This window comes from Girardinichthys multiradiatus, chromosome 19, assembly GCF_021462225.1.
Source record: "Girardinichthys multiradiatus isolate DD_20200921_A chromosome 19, DD_fGirMul_XY1, whole genome shotgun sequence".
In the NCBI taxonomy this organism is placed as follows: Eukaryota; Metazoa; Chordata; class Actinopteri; order Cyprinodontiformes; family Goodeidae; genus Girardinichthys; species Girardinichthys multiradiatus.
Genome location: NC_061811.1, coordinates 13261682 through 13283295, shown reverse-complemented (window position 1 = coordinate 13283295; position 21614 = coordinate 13261682). Strand labels below are relative to the sequence as shown.

The 21614-nt window shown below is 39.2% G+C and overlaps 1 protein-coding gene across 8 annotated transcripts in view; it reads right to left on the bottom strand.

Moving 5' to 3' along the window:
• The window catches only part of esrrb (estrogen-related receptor beta), a 98661-nt gene that overhangs the window by 39347 nt on the left and 37700 nt on the right, over nucleotides 1-21614 (bottom strand). For all 8 annotated transcript variants that reach the window (XM_047345765.1, XM_047345764.1, XM_047345763.1 and 5 more), the window contains one exon: nucleotides 7000-7409. In XM_047345765.1, the coding sequence (XP_047201721.1) occupies nucleotides 7000-7396 (397 nt within the window). In that variant the 5' untranslated portion in view covers nucleotides 7397-7409. The remainder of the gene's footprint in view (nucleotides 1-6999; nucleotides 7410-21614) is intronic.

The window sequence follows — 21614 nt, the reverse complement described above, 5'->3', positions numbered from 1 at the left end:
AGTATCACGGAAGCTAATAAAAATGCGACAAACTTAACAACAGTCTCTTGTGAAAGTGTAGACATTTAATACTCACTATTAAAGTGCTATATTCTACGGATGTGGACATTTTGAGTTTGAGTCGATTTAAATTGCTAAATTTAGCTATATTGCAGTGTCCGTTCAAATAGTTTTCATTGTGATACAACATCTGTTAACTACTGCAAGGGAACTAATACAAAGAACACATTTAAAGAATCTCACTTCAAAATATCCAGACTATGCCATTAAAGTTTCACTGTTTTAAAACTACAATTGACAGGCTAAGACCACCATGCCTGTTCACTACAGGCTTCTTGTACTTGCGTTACTCTACACGGAGCAGACGGACGAAAGAAATTATATTCCGCACAATAAGCATTTAAAACTACTTCTAAATGCAGTAGTAGTTTAGTTCTGTACGTTTGTACAAGTCAATTCAGAAAAATGAAAATACTAACAGACACAAAACAATGCATGAAATTTATTTACCTGCACTAACCAATATGCTACATTAATTTAGCAGCAGCAGGAATAGTTGTTGCTTTTGCATTTTGTGATGTAGATTTCTGTGTAAATAGTTAACTGCGATATTTTAACTCAATGTTATCATGTGAGAATCTCATACCAGACCATACCTAGAGGTCAAGTGGCTAACGTGTTTTCTTTTTTTTTTAAGTGAGTACCTTCCAGGACTGACGACTAAAGGACAAGGAGAGGAGCTAAATTGCATAGGTAGGGAGCAGGGGAAAGCTACAATGGTCCTTAAGGACCGTTCAGTAGATGCCACCCCGGTCCAACACTAAATTGGCCTCATTAATTCTGTTCATGTCCCCTCCAGGCCCCAGCGTGGGCCATGTCCTCCCCTTGTGCTCACGGGGGCTTTGCTACTGCCTCAATAGAAGGCTAGAACCCAGACACACTGCCCCTGACCACTTTACATAATACTCCTCCAGACCCAAACCTGTTGTTACCACTGTTGCTATTGTTGACTATTTACATAGTGTGCAGCCAAGAGGCCTTATGCATTATTCAGCTGCAGCGTCTTGAAAAAGAGTTTCATTGCTGCACAATAAAAGAGCCTGCTCTACTCCAGCATTAGTAACTAAAAGGGCAGGATATGTATGGGAGTAACTGCGTCCCTGCACGTCTCCGTACATTTTATTGTATTCAGGGGCTTTCAATAGTGGGTTTCAGTGTAATAGTTTCTTCAAGGATAGGAATTTGAATCATCTTCATCCTGACATCCTGAGTAGACTATCAGCTTTAAAGCTTTTGACATTGATTTTGTTTTTTTTCTAAACTTTACTTTCGACATTTTTAAACTGGAGGAGTTCTTTGTTTCCTACACACACGCATTTCAATTGTTTCCTAATACTATGAGCTGCTCTGACCCCTCTCTACATTTCTATAAGGAAACTGTGTAATATTCCACCAGCGTTCCTCCACTAGCCCTTCAACACCCTTTGACAACTTATGCAATTATGTTAACATTATTGGACAGATCAGGAGGAGGGTCCCAAGATGTTATAAATAATTAGAAATTCCTCTTTTTATCTGGGTTAGAAATCATTATGCTAATTCCCATCATCTCTTTGGGATTGGGGTAAATAAAGGTGTGAGAGAGGCGTCTGATGAGCTCTGATTGCCTTTCCTCTGTCTGTTTTTCTCTGTTGTCATAGCAGAACACACCATAATAATCCAATTCATTTCCCACAAGGCAGGAGGAGACAATCAGCCCTGTCCTGGAGGGACTTCATACTTCAGTCTTTTGTGCGTCTCCATATATACTAACCATTCAGCAAATTTCATGTTAATAAAAAGAATAAATATTAAAACAGACAGGAATTCTGTTAACACCCTCCATGCATACATGTGTTGCTGGTTGGTTTAACAGGCCAAAAACAACGCAGTGTGAGGGTGTGTCCTTTTTTCACACCTAGTGGCAAACCAAGGCTCTTTTGATGCCACAGAAACACAAACACACTGCTGTGTCCACTTGTCCTTTCAAGCTCCTTGCTCCTCTGATGTTCAGCTCAGAGGGAGCTTCTCATCTCTCACTGCAGAGCAAAGGGTGGATTAACCAATTCTTCGCATCTGACTTTGATTTATTTTTAGAGCAGGGAGTGTTTTGATATCACTACACAAACTGTCTCATCTAAGTCATAACATAAACTAAAATACCCCACCACTGTATTTGGACCCCAGTTAGTGTTAAACTACATGTAGCAGAGAGGAATGAGTGTAAGGAGCTGAACTGATGCGTATGCAATAAATGGAAATATTACATTTATAAGTACATTGTAAAACAAAACAATTAATTGTGTTTTTATTTTTAATTGATATGATGAAGCCAAATTACACTTGTAGCTTTCTGTAGTACAATAATTATTTTCACTTGTTTCGAGATTTTTCCAGTTAGGATTAAATAAAATATTTAAACTAAATAATTTCACTCTTTTGACACATTTATTGTTGTTCTTCAGCTGCGGTCAGGATGTGACTTGGTCTGGTTGAATCAGTTTATGTTACTTTTGGGAGCCCTGGACATTAGAGTGATTGCTTCAAACTGGAAAATCTGTACCTATGTTTAATCATCTTATTTTAGTAAGAAAGTAAGAAAGGAAGTAGTTCTTGACTTGCTCTGTTGCAGTTGCATTACCCAGCAGCCTACTAACCAGAAATTCCTTCAATGTGATTTGGATTTTTTCTGAAATCTTAGTTCTATAATTGAAAACAATGCCTTCTTGACTTTAGGATCACCTTAGATTAAGACGACTATGGAAACAGCAATATATAGACTTAATTATTTTTGTACCAGTTATTTCATTTCGTTTTTTTGTGTTTTCATACGTGAGTACAAACGTACAAAGGGCATCTTGATTTTACAAATCAAATCTGTTATCATCACAAAAGTGAGTGGAAAAGCTCTTTAAAAACTTCTTATAATTGCTGAGAAGCTTTCTGCATGTTTCCACTGTTATTTTTGATATTTCATCTTTAATGATGAGTTCTAAGTCGATGATGGACGGATGGAAGACCTCGTTGTCATCACCCTAATTTGTACCTTCCTCCACAGATTCTTTATCAGATTCAAGTCGTCTTGAGCTGGGCCACAACAAAACATAAATTTTACTTCCAGTCACAGAAAACATGTTGGTAAAAACAAAACTTTTAACCTAAATCTACCAAGGGTAGGAATACTTTTGGACTTTTTAAAAGACAGAAGCTACAATGTAAATTAGATTTTGTGTGTTTTACTAACAGCGGGACTTCATTACACTTAAACTGTGTTTTAAAGAAACTCTGTTCAAAGTAAAATTATCCAGTTCAGCTTTAAACCACTTAAGTGATTTAAATTCTGAATTTGAGAAGATCAAACGTTCCAGGTTAAAAAGGTGAAATTTCATTTTAAATTTAGCACCAAAGCGGAAGCCGTGTATCAGGTAACACCTTGAGCATGATGAGCCTGCAGTGGGGCGTGTTGAGGTTTTCTCACTGTGCTTACAATGTTCGTGGCAAGTGGGGGAATTCAATCTCCACTGACTGAACATATAAATAAGAAAACTTGTTCACCGCACGACTCACACATTAAACTTTTTTCTTACTGCACCTGTCACCCCATTACACAACAACACCTCCGGTTTAGAGCCATGTCACCCTTATCAAAAGCTACCACTTAATTTCTTTTTTTATTAAAAATATTCAGAAATATTTCGAGAAAGATGGTGAACGTAAGAGCAAGGAAAGTTTCCCCTTCACAAATAAAGCTCGCTGATATGTCCAGGTTTATCGGTTGTCAGAGAGGTTACACTATAGTTACCAATAACATTACAGGTTGAAGGCAGAAGAAAAAAAAGATTTCCCTCCTTTTTTCTCTCTTGATAAGGATCTGTCTCAATCTATTTTATGGCTTTTCAGGACCCATGCCAGGGCACAGAGGGGGAAAGTCAGGTCTAGTAAGTAAATTACAGTAAAATGGCAGGTATTTCTCATCAAAATCTAAACTGACTTTTACAGGCTTACTGTCAAGGTCTATTACTTCACATAAAAGAGGGCCACCGAGTTCAGTTGGTTTTCAAGCAATTTTACACTTGGGTTCAAAATGGGAAGAAAACACGGTTCAATAAGGCATTTATGTTTTTGATTGGTGGAGCACGTGAGACAGGGAGATGGGGCAATAAGTGGAGCAATGAGAACAGGGATATTTCTGGGATGGATGGAGATAAAGGCTGACATTAATTTGGGCCTGGCCTTGAGTAATGCAACTATCCCTACGTATAAGTTCAAGGGGCCTTTCACTATATGAATAGGTGACAGAAGATGAATTTGCCATTGGCTGTTGTTGAAAGGAAAGGGGCAACAGCTGAAGACGTAGCCAGAAAGAAGGAGATGACAGAGAAGAAGTGCATACATCTGGGAAATCATTCAACATATAACTGCAATACGCCTCCAAAAAAATCTTAATTCGCTAAGAGGTATATCACAAGGTGAGCACAAGGTGATGGAGAAGCTGTCGTGTACATGCTTAACATTAACTTATCATGTTTGCCCTGAGTCTTATCGAGGAAATGTGATAAAGGCCTACAAAAGACAGCTCCTTTGTTTTCCTCTCATTAGAGTGGGCCGTCTCACACTCCACCCTTGACTACCTCGTTATTCCTTTAATTAATCAGTTCTCATCAACAGCACCCTCTCATTCTTTCAAGGGCTCTACAATGTGCATTTTACTGCCTCCGTTTTTCCTCCAGCAATCCTGCGTGTGTTTCTTTTATCATTTCAGAAGGCTTTCACCTCCCTCCCCCCCAAAAAGTCTCTCCGTCCTCCTGCCTCCTCTGTTCGGGACCTCTGTCTGATTATTATGCCATTAAGCCTCCCCTCCTCTCCTCTGAAGGAGCAGCAGGGTCCCTCTCCAATCTAAAGAAGTCCTGGGTTTTTTCCCTTCCTTTTGCTGAAATTACCCAGCGACGCGTGCCTGAGTTTCTAATTGGCATGCCCATCCCTGGAGACAGCCCCCTCCCTTCCTCCTAATGAAAAGCCTCGGCCTTAATTACACTTTCCAAACGCTGATTGTTATTGACAAAACTCCTGTGGCTCGGACAAACGACGGCAGATTAGCTCCATTACAGGCAGCCCTCCAAGAAGAGAAAGAGAGGGATTTCAAATCGACAATGCAAAGTGAGGGGGGAAAAAATAGGAGCTTTCCATTTTTTTCCTCCTTGTACCTTGCTCTTAATTGTTTGGACCATTGCTCCACTTAAGACGTCTCTTTCTTTCCCCAATGCATCGTTTCTGTTCAATTGTGTTGCTGTCAGTGTACTTTTACTGAGGGAACAAAAGCTCAGTTATGTTACTTGAGAGAAAATGTTCATCTTTTGTAAATAGACAGGATTGCTGATGGCAGAATGAGTAAACAGGAGGATTTGGCCTAATGCTTTTGTTTGCCTGCAAAAGGTACATAGACTGTCTAAAGCTGATAGGGCTGCACGGTCCAAAATCAACACCTAGCATCAAGACAGACAGACCTGCTCACTGTGCAATTCCTGCAATCATTTGCTGATAAAATGTGTGATGAAAAATGGATGGAAGAAGTCATAGGAATCCTGATTTGGCCCATCTAGCTTTTTATTTGATTTTCCCATTGCTGGTATTCCACTACTAAGCCAACAGAGCTTAGTCCTGACCTCAGCAGCTGTGCCTGATGTGCAGATTTTTTTTTTCCAGGCTCAACAATATCTTTCTCTTCCTGATTAATCTGTAGGGCAGAGTACAGTTTCACATTGGGGGGTCTTTCATTGCCTCTCTAATGAGAAGCTACAATACATTATGTCTTGCAGATATACACATTATTGCAAATGCACACAAACAGGAGAGGAATAACAAAATATGTTTCTAAGGCTCCTCCCTTTTGCATCTGGGTGAAAAGAACCTCCACCCTACCAAATTTGACCTCTATGGAATAATTTCCACCGATCATCACAGATGATGCCAGTGTAATCTCTCTATGTCAAAGATACCCCTGTTTCTGTTTTATAACAATTACTGGTGCTGGCCATTTAGTTCCTTCGTTGTTTCGTTCTTTTGCATTTTCCGTCATTTCGTACCTGACTTTATTGGGTGCCAAAAGGAGTCGTCTACATCACTTTTCATTCCTGCTTTGATAAGTGATTATTTAAACTTATTTTCCTATTATCTGCTGATTGTCTTACGGATGGAAATGTGACTCCGATAAATATAATCAAAAAACCAGGACCCCGTTCACAGTTACTATAGTGTGATCAGGTGTCATTATCCCAGCTCCGGGTCAATTCCCCCCCTTGCCAACTGGTACACCAATTTTGTGCTCTCGCATTGCCACACTGAACACACACTGAATTGTTGTTCTGATCTGCATTTTGACCCGCTGATTCTCATGAAATATGACATATTGTGACCCCTGGTCAAACCATAATAACTCCAAGCAACATCCTGCTGCAAGATATTGTTTATTGGAGATACATATCTGCATTTCCTTACAGCAGACTATGATATAATACAGAAAGTTGTTTTTGATAATCAGTTGTCAATGCGGATAAGAAACGTTCCACTGATACACACAAAACTTTCCAGGGCACACGGCTCGATTTTATATCCAAAGAAATTAGATACAAGATGAACAAACCTACAAAGGTATGAAATGTCAGGTGGGCAAAATGACCAATCACCCCATAATCTGTCAAAACGGTGAAGGGACAAACTCATCCATTGCCTAATAGGTAATATAAAGATACGTAGGTTTACAAACTAACATATTTTCTTAAAGGACTGCAAATCCAAAAAAAATACACATTCTCCACTCTAGTGATATTCAGTGAATTTCTTTCATTGAGTATGTTTCAGTGTTGCTCTGATACCAGATGCTTTATGTATGGGTTAATGATGTGTCTGTTGACATGGCAACATGGGATGAAATAGGGTTAGGGGGAGAGTCGGGGAAAATACCTTGTATTGTCCTTTTAAAAAAGGCTTTGCAGGCCTCACAAGAAGCTACCCCATAGTGATACCCCGAGGCTATATCTCCACAGACCAGGCACAGCCTCTTGGGGAGGGAGTTCAACATGTATTCGCACTTTATGGACGAGTCTTCCATGATGGTGCTGGAGCAGTCGTCGTAGCGCTTGCGGCAGGAAGCAGCACCGAGCCCGCCGGGGGTGAACATGGGTGGAGAGTCCAGGCCGTTAGAATGGCTGTTCATGGTACTGACATAGCCGCCGCTGGCGTCCGAGTTGCCGCTTGGGCTATGGTGGCTGACCGTGTCGATGACAGAGGAAGGGCTGGATGGCTCTGTCTTGATGTAGGACCCACAGCTGGATGGTAGATGCCGTTCATCAGCGGCCATTCTATTCAGCAGCCTTTATTGGGGGTGAGGGGTGAGGTAGTATGAAGAGGGTTGATGGGAAAACAAGGAGAAGGGGGAGAAAGATGATTAGCAGAAATTCTCAGAGTAATACCTTTCATTTAGAAGTGCAGTGAAAGATGAACATCAATTATACAATTAACTTTCCAGGTAATTAAACTGATGTACAACACAGCTTTTTTCACAAAAATACTTAAAATATATAAGATTTGTTTAAGCATTATAATATGACAGTGATTTAAAGATGAACCGTCAAATCATTTGGTGACCAGAATCAGCAGATTTTTAGCCTGACTGACCCGGAATAGTGAAAAACAAGTTGCAAACTCAAAAATCGGATCTTTTTAATGTCAATGAACACACCGTACCTAAGCGCTAATAGTTCATCATCAACAATTTTTGATGATACTGCACAACAAGGACTGAAGCTCTATTTTCAATCTCAGTAAAGTGTGTAAAGATTAGGTCAGAGGAAGCACAAAGATGTAAGAAGCTATTTAATAGAAAACTGTGTTTCCCATGACACTCGTTTAGGCTGCGAGGGAGCAAGAGAGAGCAAGACTTTTAGCAGATAACAGGAATCCTGAGTGGAGTACAAAGCCTAAAAATAATGTGTAGTCAGTAAACGCACCATACCTGAGCGCTAACAGATCACACTGTCAACGCTCTTTGGTGTTAAAGTTATTACTGTGGGTAGAAAAGTCAAAGTTGGATCTTTTCAGCCTTAGTGAAACATTAAAACGAGATCAGAAGAAGCACAGAGATTTAAAAAGCTATTAAAAAGGACACAATACTTTTAACATGTTAAGACAAGCGTCCTGTTCATGCAGGCTGCTAATAAGTAAGAGAGGGGGACTGAACAGTTTGAGAAAAGTTGCTCTGTGTTATCCCTTTATAGCTTTCAATGTCTCTCTTTCATGGAGAATGCTGGATTTTAAAATGTTTGCAGCTTTTTGGAAATCCAAAGAGTAAACATAACGATTTTTATTTTCTTGGGATATACATGGAGACGGATGTTTACTGGTAGAAACGCTAACTCTGCTAATCACCAAGATATTAAAGATTGTTCTAAATGTCAACTCTGACCATTTCACAGCTACTGTTCTCTAACACACACTGTCTGATGCACCTTTGCTCCTTACATAAATGATTAATTGTTATTCACAGCAGGAAGGGTAGAAAGTTTCGCAGATTTTCAAAGGGAAATTGTCTAAAACCGTATCAGCAGGTTAAAGCTTTACAAAAACCAAAGATTGGAAATCAGGCACAAAAAAACTGATTAGTTTATCTCTAATGAATATGACTTTTGATATATTTGATTGATATATTTCTTCTGTTCTTGTAATCTTTTGTTCTCTTAGTCACCATGTCCTCACATCCATATAAACCACTGAACCAGGATCCTAAGTGCTTCATTAGCTACACGCTACGGCAGCTGTTAAAGTCCTTCAGAGAACAAATACACACAATTGCAACACAAATGTCAGCACACGTTCTCTACACAATGCAAATACATGGACTGAAGGAGAGGAAGGGGAAAAAGAACAAGAGGCAGAGACAGAAATCAAGAGTGCTCAAACAACACACACACACAAGAACACACACATACATACACACACGAACTGGACAAATCAAGATGTGGGCATCTCAATAGTTTAAAGAGCACATCGGACCTTCGCTTGTCTCCTTCAGTCAGCAGTCAACCAAAAGGAAACATGATGGCAAGATATTGACTTTTTCACTGTCTGCCTAATAACTGTATTTTGGAGTATATGTAATCTAATGCTGTAATGTGTGCAGACTAAAGTGTAGCCCCTTGGTCATGGCCACAAAATGCACTCTGAGGCTTTCCATGCCTATATAAATGCATTTCAGTCCTGCTCTATAACCTTTAACTTGAAATTGCACTGAGTGAACAGTGGTGGTGGAAGAGGGAGCGTCGGTCCAGGTTGTCTGCACACATTTACTTTAGAGTGAACTGAAGGGGTGAACAAGAAGGGGAAATGAATTACTCAAAATATTGGAGATGCTGTGTAGACACACAGTACCCTTTTAGGGTTATGGGGAGGTCACACACTAACATGTATGCACACTCTTTGCATTAGGCACCACGGGAAGGGTAAAAGGTTGCTTGCACTTGCCTGCATTAACAAAATTGAGCCTTGTGCGGCTTATGCAAATGCAGACTTAGGGGTTTTAGAAAGAGTGGCAGCAAGACAGCTCAAGTTGTGCTTTACTTCCATTAGCATATTGCCAACTAATGGTAATGTTTATATATTTGACAACTCAGTTCACCATCTGACCTGGGAGAGGATGGTGTTTTCAAATGAGCTTCACATGTCTGATTGGACGGCAGTGACATGTCTCAAATCTCCTCAGAACAAACAGGAAATTAGATGCCAAAACTGCAGCCTTGGTTGGCCGAACATCCTTCTGCTCTCTCAGGCTGATTTAATTGTAAGGATGGGTGACGGAGAAGTTCAGGCCCAAGGGGGTCACTGGGTCAACCTTATTTTCTCACCCCGGCTTCCCAGGTCCGTGGAGATGGGGGTCAGGGTGTCAAATTAAATCTCATTCCTGGGTTTCCCCTCCCTGCTGTCATGTATATTCATCGGAGCTCTGGGTGCCCAACACTTCTGGAAATTCACAAAAAGGTTAACTGCTAAAATAAATAATAAAAAATGTCCCTTGTTAAATCTGTTGACCTTGTGGTTAAAAGCCCTTCTATCTGAGCAGTCTTGGAATTTTTCTTCCAGTATAATCTCCCATTGTATAATACAGAAGAGACAAGATATTTCCTGTTAGAGAAAATAAAAATTCAATTGAGTGGAGATGCTCCGAGAAATCGGTTGGTAACTGAAATCAGAAGATTTTATACCTGACCAATGATTGTAATTAAAAACCTGCACAAGTGAATACACATGGTCATACTAAGCACAAATAGGTCCCACTGTCCCATTATTCTTCATTGCAGAAGTTGATACTGAGGGAAGAAGATGTTTTCAGTATTATTTATAATGATATGAGATGCTTACAATGAAGACAGAGGGAAAGAAAAGGATGCTACAGCAGAGTTAAAAATCATCATATAACAGGACGCTGAACCTGCAGCACAGTTGCTGTGTTCTTCTTTATGACAAGTTGAAAGCTATTAGTCATGAAACATGCTGAATTTGTAAAATTTTGTCAGTATTTTCGAAATGGATCGGCTAACTCTACAGGGAATGCGCAGTTTGTAATGGTAATTGTGTTAAGTGCTCTGACTGCTAATGTTTGATTCTAAACACATATTTACTATTGGCATCCAATTCTACCTGAAAGTTGTAAAAAAAGTGTTTTGTTAATGATAGTCCTTGGAAGAAAATTGTATGAATTCAGAATCAGATCTTTCTAAACTCTCTAATTGATGCATCTCTGCTATATACTCTATACTTTTGGTTGCTCTAATATAACCATTTATTTACTTTCTACAGTCACACAGAATGTGAATCCATTTTATCTCTTTCCAAAATAGGCCTCGCTGCTCTCGATAACGAATGCAGATTGCATCCCTATAAATTAACAAGCACCTCTGTGTTCATCTGTTTTATGCTCTACGTTTCAGATGGTTATGTGCACCTGCAAGACAGGCCACCTGCACTCGGCTTATTAAAGGCTATATATTAAAACGCAGCAGCACAAGATAGCTCCATTTAGCTTTTATTTTACAAATTCAGAGTGAGCGTAACCTCGGTTCAAAGGCCATCCTCAGGGTGACACTTAGCATAATTGTATAAGTGTCTTAACTGTTTCCCCTCCAGCTCAACGTGGTCATTTATAATAAATGTGCAGACTGGAAACCCCTTAACTCATTCTGGTATGACACATTACCACCACCACTATATGGTTATGTTTTTAACAAGCCCGCTTATATTGATTAATGACGCTGAGCGATTACTTACCACAGAAACCTGCTGTATTAATCAAATAGTCTAAAATATTTCTATAAATATTCCTAATCTCCAGCAGGACAGGACCAATTTAAATCTATAAGTACAATTGTAAGCGGAAAATGAATTATGAGTATTAAATTATTTGACAGCAGCAATAGTCCCGATAAATAATTCATTATGTGGGGGCAGGTAGTAATTAGCTTATGTGGTGCACAGACAGAACAGACAGGAAAGGGTTTGCTGGAGTATCTGAGACTTGATTCTGTAAAATCTATAGTTCTTTCTTCCTTCCTCGAGCTAAGAGCTTTTTCAGATTCTGCTGCCTGACTGCCCAAAGGAACAGCTCTCTTCTAAGACACAGGATCTCCCCCCTGTCTTTTCCTCTCTCTGTTCCTCCTCCTTTTGTTCCCTTTGTACCGATCAAAATTCATGCTGAGTAGAAGGTTATGGGCCCTGCAAACGCACACTGCGCAGTGTGGTTTTAATCTGATTCCACCTGGTCCTCCTAACAGCATTTCAGATCCCTAATATCATTCCGCCAGTGCGGCTGCTGCCGGGATTAGCCGGACTAACGATCTGGCAGCTCGTACTGCACTCGCCGCTCCACAACTTCCACGAGGACAGCCATGGAGCTCTCCTTTTTTCTCACCTGAGAATGAAATTCAGAACATCGGCATGAACAATCAGGATTTGTTAGAGTCAATTTGGAAGCATTCCCACAGAGAGGAGGATACTGAAATAGTTCTTTCACCTTGTTGACCACCAAAACTGTGCCCGAGGTCCAGCTTTAGCAGTGAATAAACTATTTTTACATGTCCCAAAAACATCTTTTCACACATCTGAGTGTCACATCCCTGCTACCTGATCAGACTGTGTGAGTGCGGGGGGAATTTGACGGTGGGGGTTGACATCAGATGCTGATATCAGATGCCCCGACTGGGGGCAAATCTGTCTTGAGGGCCTCAGGCGATGTGGCCTGATAAGCCATTGGCCCCAGAGTCAGCACTGGTAGGACGAACTCAATTAGTTCCTGACAGAGCTCCCCTCAGCCCCTTTCTGCCTCCCCACCAAAGACAGATACGCAAGCAGCTGCCTGGCTGACCTCTCCTACAGAGGCCACTAGCACTTTTAGCGCTCCAACACGCACAGGCTGGAGTCATTTCTGGGACAGAGGAGACCAAAATCTTCACAGCCTCAGAAAAGAAAAAAATGCACTGATCAAAGCTTTCTCTGGCCAATACTAACTTCCAATTTACTTTGAGGTCTAACCTGTTGATTTTGGCCAATTACATTTTTTATTCTAAGGACTGCAAACCAAAATAAAAAAGAAGAAATTACAAAATTATTTTTATGCTTTTTATTGAACTCAAAGTACAGAAAGATACATGCTGTTGGCTGACACATTTACAGTAAATAGTGGAAGCTCTTAATTTGGGGAATAAAAATTAAAAAATCAGTGTTTGAGGTCTAAGCTGCCGATTAAGATTTTGGCTTATGCTGATTTTTTTCCCTAATTGGAATTTTTTCTTATTCAAAGCCCTATAAAAATTGTTCAGTCTTGATCCATTTTATCAATAAGATAAAATTTCTGGCCGATTGATTGGTTTACATTTTTACTTAAATCACCTAATAAACTCAAAAAATGAAACGTACATTCTGTTGGGTGGTACATTTACTAACTGAAAGTGGTGGGAGATGTTGGTTTTAATGTATCTAACAAAAAAGAAAAACTTTCTTGACTTTGTGATCATCGATCAGAGTCTATCAAGGGAAAATTGACTGATTCTGATCTCTGAACAATTATATACATTTAGAAAGAGTGTACACCACCTTTGTCTGCTTGGGGTGTGTTCTAACACCGGAACAAGCAGTTATGAATCTGATTGAGATTTAAAAACCTTAATTTCTCCTAAATATGCAGTCTGGATTTTTGGATCTTTGATTTCATGTTAAACACCATCTGGGGAATAAGAGGCTGAATTACTCCTGGGACAGTGTGGATGAAAGTGGTCAAATGCATGTTTGTGCTAAATACATAAAATAACAAAAATGGTAATATTGGGGGAGGAGAGTGGGTTTGATGGCTCTGGTTAGGTTGGAGGCAAACCCAGTACTCCAGAGGGACCAATCCAATCTATGACGGAGAGGCCTCTAATTTTGGAATTTCTCATTCATTAGTCCTGCTCTGGCAGAGAGATGACTGAGGGGAGGAGGAGGGAGGGGAGGTGGACCTGAAAAAGAGGAGGGCCCTCTTTATTAACAGATATGCCAGACACTCAGGAGAAGATGACAGAGATTTATGATGTGCAGATCTATGGAGGAAAACAAAAGGAAAGATAAAAACTGAATCAGGAAGAGTGGGAAGACAAAGTAGGAAAGAAAAAAAATTATGAAATGTTGAGATGCACCGATCATTTGAACGGAGATTGAAATAGGACAATTTTTGATCAACTCTGATTAAATTAAAATTTCTTTCCCATTCATTAAATGCATCAAAACTACAATGTCAGCCTAAATCACTCATCAAACAACAGCATGCCCTTCAATGCATGTATTGGGGTTTAGAAAAAATCTGATAAAAGTTAAGAACAAATGCTATGATGATGTATAAATGAGGTGGAAAACTAAAACTACTACCTCTATCAAACAACCTGCAACGCTTTTCTCTTTTTTTGCAATATAGCCCTAAGAATCAAAATCAGCATCAAAATTGAAATGAGCAGGACAGACCTAAGAGAAAAACAGAAATCAGTCAAAAAAAAGTCTGATCCATGCATCTCTAAACAAGGGTGGAAAAAGTACTGTTTACTGTTACAACTGTAAAGGAGGGTCCCAGATCAATAGGTGCTGGGTTACCACTTGATGGGACTGCAGACTGGATAATTATGTTTTTTAAGGGCTGCAGCAACAGATTATATTTAGCTGCTTCAGAGTTATGTCATTGTAGTCTTTATAAAGCTATGAGCTCAGTCCATCATGACAACATGAGCCCCACGTTCCAGCAGGACCACGGGATAGAGCTGGCCCAGAAGCAGATCACATCTATTGATCCACCCTCCCACCTCCTTCCTTCAGAGATGCTACTGGAAACGAAAGAAAGGTCCTCTTGTGATACAGGCGCTGCTGTTTGTCTGACGTAAACTGTCTGGGCCACTCTGGGCAGATCCTGTTCGTCTAAAGGGGCTGATTTCAGGATGCTGAAGGAAGTAGCCGGCTAATGATAGAGCTACTGTCAGTGGGGGAAATGTGGGAGCGATTGTCTAAGAAAGGAATTAATGCCCTGCCTATGCAGACCCAGTGGAAAAACTCTCTGCAGGATTGAACTGTTCATCATACTGTATGTTAAAGAAAGAAAATCTGGGATAATTCTAGCCTCCTTGCGGAGTACGGTCAAATTTCTAATTCTGCCTTTCCATTAAAAAAGATTACTATTCTTCACATCCTTTATGCGGCACAGTCATGGTTTAATTTAACAACATAAATGTACCGTGTCTCTTAAAAACTATGAAAAATAATTAAGAACAACTGTAATAAAATTGTTTCTGCCAAAGACTGCCAAAAAGAACAGATTTTATGATAACCAGGCATATGTTATTGCTATTGGTTAACATTCCTACAATAATATCAATGTAACAATTTAACTGATGTCATTTATTCAGTGTTTTACTTTATTTTCAGTTTTATAAGTTATTATTATTCTTTTCTTCTTTTATGTACACAAAACGTTTTAAAAATGGACTTCTCTACTGACAGCATAACATAAAACAAGTGGAGATTGCCTTCACTAATAGATACAAACATGGATTCGTTTAAATGTCTATATGATTATTTTTGATAAATAAAATGAATGAAAAAAAAAACACCAAATGTAATCTGATGTCGTGATATGTAACTGATTAAGTGCCATCAAACTGAAATGCAAGAGGTTCTGTTATTATCAGTAATAATTCCCCTACCTTCAGTAGAGAGCTGTTGTATCGCAGTTATTTTGTAGAAAACAGAGCAGCAAAATATATTAAATCACAATCACAAAATGTCCGTGTGTGCAAAATTGCAGTCGCAAAGGACAGCTTGGATGCAAGATTATAATTCAGATATCATGCATTTAAATTCTGTGTGTCAAAAAATACTTTAGAACGGCTGGATGGACCAGCACTACCTTTAAGGCTCACAACTGATCTAGATCTTAGTGACCAAGATGCTGAAGTTCAAGGAGAGCCAGGGGGACATTTAGGGGATGGAGAATAAAGAGTGCGGAAAGTGTGAGTCAATCACAATCAATCAGGCCATCTCATTATTAGACAATAATATAGCAATAACATGTTTTCCTAATATCTCGCAGCCCTAAAACAAAAGTGAAGAAATCTTCAGTGAGGTCAAAAGCAAGCCATCTGAACAAACCCCATATTTTAGCAGATTTTTGTAATTTAAAACAAACGGAAAATTTTTATATCCATGGGATAAATTGCCATATTAGTTATTTTAAATGTCTACATAGTCACAACAGACCATTGTTAAATTTGTTGGGTATTTTTACTCAAACAGCCTCCATGTTTCTATGCTAAAGTTGTATCAACATGCCTCATTAGCTGGGACTCTTCAGCCCACCCCAAGTGTGCCAAGAGCCCTTTTGGATTTTGTAACAGGCTGACATTCATGCAACAGCATGAAAGATGGCACGTTTCTGTGGAGTACTGCCACTCTTTTATTTACAAGCGATGTCTGTTAAAAGCATTCCCAGAACAGCCCCTTTTTCTTGTAGCAAGGCATAAATGTAGTAGAATTATTTCAGCCAGCTGAGCTGCAGTGCTCAGCAACAGCTGGGGGAGTCGTGGCGCTGTGGTGCTATTCGATCCATATCTCCAGCTTGTTCACTGGCATCTTTTTAAAAGAACTTCAAACCACAGGATTGATTGGATAGAAAGTTTTAGTACAATTCAACAAAAACAAAACTTTTACAGTGTTCGTAAACACGTATTTGAAACACTTGTAAAACAGTAGTGTATTTTTGAAAAATAGGATTTTAAAATATGAATTATGCAAACTTGAACTGAACAAAATGAATATAGACATCAAATAAAAGCCAAACAAATTCAAGAAAGGAACACATTTTATCAGAAAATCCTTGGAACTTCTGAATGGTTTTAACTGTGTGTGTGTATGTGAGTGTGTGTGTCACAAACAGAGAAATGTTATTACAGGGGGTTAAGGCTATTTAGCACAGTCGAATGTAAATCACAGGTTTAGACACAGTCACTGTGCATATAGGAGGACGAAGGCATAGAGCCATGCATGAAATTACTTCATTAATCTTCCTCTGATAGGCCGTCCTTGTTTAGGGGGGAAACTCTACCTGCCTAAGACAAAGACCCAATCTTTTCACACCCCAAAATAAATTGCTCTCTGCAGAAGAAGAAGATATAAACATAAAAACGCAAACTAGTACAAGCACATGCACACAACTAAAGGGTGCAAAATTAACAGGCCAAAAATCTGCAGGTTTATCAGGCGAAAATTTAAACACAATCAGATGTGTCAATGTTTGCAAAGGCTCACAGTCACTGTGTAATCATGTCTCGCAGGAACCAGTAAAATGATGATATAACATGTTAATCCAGTTGAAAACGCAACTTAATCATTACCATTAAGAATGAATTATTGAAACACACATTTCAAACAACTCAGAGGAGCATTGATGTTACTAAAAAAACTTCATTGTTATGACTGTCACACGCTACAGCGGTCGACACAGTCACAGCAATAGCCTCCAGGTTTTTTACAGGCTCATCTCTACCAGCTGCCACACATTCTCTATAAATAGTGCTGGTAATAAAAAAGGTGGGTGGGCCTAACTGATTTATACGCTTGTGTCCACCACAACACCATTCAGCAATAATTAAACTTTGGGGAGATTTTCAGAATTAATGCGTTTCCTTCAAAAGGGGGAGGTGCAATCTAAACGTGTGTCGCAGGCTCAACCGTCAGCCACTCAGTGAGTCCACTTAGGAAACTCAAATGGTGTAGGGGTTGTAGCAAGAGGCATAGAGATGCACCAAGTGGGCTTTTACTGGCTGCTACGGATTTCTGGCCGGCTTTGAAGTCTGAAGTCCAATTTTGACTGCGTCCTTTTTTTTTCTAAGGACCAAAACAAATAAAAGCAAATATGCTACAGATTCTATATTATATGCAATGTTTTGAATGCAACAGAAAATGAAGGAATTAAGATTATACCCAATAAGGTTTCAAGGCATTTGAACCCAACTTTTGAATAATTTTCAATACTCAACTCAGAAAGGTATGCTGGTCCAAGAGCTGATTACAGACTAAAAGCAGTAGGAGTTCTTACATTTGATGCATTTGATAAACAGCACGAAAAAATATGACTTTTTCAATATTTTACCTGCATATCGCCTATAATACAATGACCTTTTAGTGAGAACAGGTTTTGCGTCCAGGAGGGATGCGCACCCACACTCTCACACACAGAAGTAAGTGGTCATAAAATCTAAAGACAGGTGAAAACATGCCAGGCCACAACAACACACTCTGATGTTCAGAAAACTGTCAATTATCAGCTTAAATGTGAAGAAAGTCGCAATGAACCCTGAAAATCTTTTATTGCAAAATATTATATAATCAAATTAAATCATTAAATTAAAATAAAATAATAAATGTATAATCTAAACTATAATAATCAAATTCAAACTTCGTTTTTTGCATTTTTGAGAAACATTTTGCACTTTTAAAGGCAGAACAGCAGCTGGCAAAAGAGGAGCCATGTTTTAAAATAATGATGAGACTCTATTAGCATCAGTACAACCAAAACATCGGGCTTCTTAACTCTACGGATTAACTCCTGGTTACTGGTATCATAGTAAACCAAAGTTTTACAAGTTATGGTTTCAAAACTGCTGATTTAGTTTTCTCATACCAATATAATATGTTAAAGGCCTTTTAATGAGATGCCTGAGAAATTGCTGGAGCAACCATAATTTTCTCTCATAAAGTAATGGGTGCTGCCCCTCCCACACTTCTTACTGCGGACGGTTGGTCAACTGGTTGAAAGAAGACTCCCACCCTTTGCCCCAGCTGACAACACAGACAAATTCAGCTAAACAAAATTCCAAACATGGTTTACTGGTATCCTGGGATACCAAAGTTTCAAAAGTTAAAGTCTGAAAACTCCAAATGTTTTCTTTTTTACCCTTCCTTCCAGTCCAACGAATAAACGAAGTTTATGACTTCTATATGGATCGTGGAGTAACATACTGCTGCCCCTGGAGCACGTTCCTGCGCACTGCGACTCAGCTGGCTGAAAGTTGGTCATTATGTTTTTATCATATGAAGATCTGTTGTGAAATATTTCCAGTCACGTAAAAGCACAGGCGGTGGAGTGGACAGTAAAGCTCTTACTATGGTAACGCTGTTTTAAAACCCAAGTTCGCTGTAAGGCCTGTTGTTTTAAAACATTAACTTAATGTAAGTATTCGGTGGCGCATCTTTAGTTTCCACAACATGACTTAATGTGTTTACTATGGGCATAAAACGGGTCTTTTCTATGAGTATGAGGAAAAGTGAAGTAGCTGTCTTTCAGCCAGCTGACCAGCAGTGGGCAGCAACAGCTGGGGGAGGGGCAGTGCTTAATGTTGCTGATCAGCCTATGCCTAGTTTGCAAGCTATTTTGAAATGGAGATTGTGTTAAAAAGTTTTGTTCTAAGTCTTTATGTACTGTAAGTAATTGCAAATCATGGCATTTCTGCTGAATGAGAATCTCACAATGGCTCATGCTGAGTTAAACAAATAGAAGATTTGAAGAACTCTGCAGTATTTCCAGAGCACATTGCAGCCCACACAGATCAGACCTGGTGAAGCTGTCAGTGAGAATCAGAGCTGCTACTGTGACGGACGGTTTCAATATTGATTTCATAAATAAACAAAGCTAACCATCGATCCTAATGTTATTTTGCATTTCAATTACTGCTCTGAAACATAACCTTCAAACAACTGGCTGTTCAATACCAATGGCCTCTGCTGATAAACACCCATATAGTTACCCACATTACATCACATTTCTACAGGAACTGCAGTTCTTCTAAGAGTCAAACTCTCTATAAAAATGTCATCCTTTATAAGTAATGCAAACTTTACTTATGCAACACCAAAACACTTCATTTGTCACCTTTTTTTCTTTTCTGCTTCTGTTCTGTTGTTTGTGAGTTTGAATACCTGCACATATACATGTGTAAGTGACTAAAGAGGAGCCCTTGAGCGTCGTAGCAACAGGAAGAAGTGCTGACGCAACGTGTCAGTGATAGCACTTTACTGCCACAAGGGCATGAGAGCCCACATAGGCTAGCATTATCCTTTCTAGACTAATGGACCAGGTTATTTTTAAACAGATTCTCACACTGCGGTGGAGGTGTCCAAGGTTACCATGGGCGAGAAATCCGGAGGGGGCGTTCAGCAATGGCTGTTTGTTTCCATGCAGGTGGGTCTTGTGAAATAATCAAACAACAATGGCAGGTAATTGACACGAGTTGTAAAGGGCAAATTTAAGATCTGAGGAGGCGGCATATTATGACAACACTGAGATAAGTATAAATTGAAAGAAACTTAGATTCATGATGCATTTGTTTAAAAGAGAAAGGAACCAAGCAACAGGACAAGGGGATAAAGAAAAAGAAAACCTCTTTCCATCAGGTTAACATGGACATGAATGTATCTAAGGATACAGAATAGTAACCAACAGACTGCCAACACACCTCAGCAGTTTAATCCTGAGGGTCAACATTCCACCCAGTTTGAACCTGAGTTTGATGTAATCTTTACAGCAGGCTTGGGAGAAACTGAAGGTTTTTAATGTTGCAGATTTAAAACCACTGACATTTTTCATCCTTCTGTTCCTACAGTTTAATGAATACCAAAGTAAGTCCAGAGTGACCGGAGATTTCACAGTGGTGTATGGAGGATGGAGTAACACAGTGTGGCCCCTCCCCCACTTATTGCTGCAAACTGTTGGCCAGCTGGCTGAAAGAGGGCTACTATACCTTTCCGTTGAGTAATTGTAGGACAAATTTAGCTGTTTCGAAATATTTGGATAAAAAATATCAAGATAAACATTACTCTTAAAAGAGTAACACTGTTTTAAAAACTACAATCAGCAAATGTGTTAAGTCGCAAGCTACCTCAGCAGATAGCCCGACTAATTAACCAGTTGTTATACAGAACTACAAAAAGCTTTAACATTTTGCACTTGAAAATATTACAAAATTTAGTGGCTGTTTATGGTATACATTTTTAGCTTTTTGTATAAATACTGCAATATTGTGAAACAGTCATATTTATGCCCAAGTTTGTCATTTGGTGAAAACCTCAGACCAGTTCATCCCTAACTCAAATCACCTTTAGGTTGTTCTGGGAGGTTTAGTTTCTTTTTAATCAATACATAAAGTTATTTTAATGAGATGCCAATAGGAGTGCCGAAGTGACCGGAGTTTTCTCTGGCTGTGTGAAGCATAATTTAATGAAGCACTGCCCCCCTCCTCCTCTCCCCCCTGGCAGAGATATGGTACTACACTTTTCCATCTCTTACAAGGATACATTTGGCTGTTTGGTTATATTTCCAGTCAAGATGAGTAAAGCGAAGGAGCACCAAACATCACTCCTATTGCTGTTTTAAATAGATGAAGCAGCACTGGTCCTCCCCCACCTATTGCTGCACACCACCAGTCAGCTGACTGAAAGAATAATCCTACACTTTTCTCTGCATAAAGCAAATAAATATTTAGCTGTTTGAAAATAGTTTGAGTCCTGATGTGGAAACTGAATGAGCCTTCACTCTGATTAAGGTAATGCTGTTTTAAATAGTACAGTACAGGAGGTAAGCTGCGACTGGCATGTCTATTAAGCAGCTGACTGCAGGCTCTTCCACCAATGGTCCGATTAATTCACTTCCTAATATCAGACTGTAATATCTATGTTACTCTTTAAAGGGCATGTTTACTTAAAAACTGCTAAATTAATAAAGCATTGTTTAATAGTTTTGCTTAAACGTCTATGTATGAAAACCACGTTTACAACTGAAATGCTATAAATAGCATTATTATAATTATACTTGTCAACATGTTTGATTTTTTTTTCAGCAGTAGGAATATGTTTTGCCTTTCCGTTTTAAATGAAAACAATTAGACCCCCTTAAAAACTGTATTTCAATTTATTTGTGGTAATACCAGGATTTTGTAAATCTGTGGTGATTTTACACTATGTTA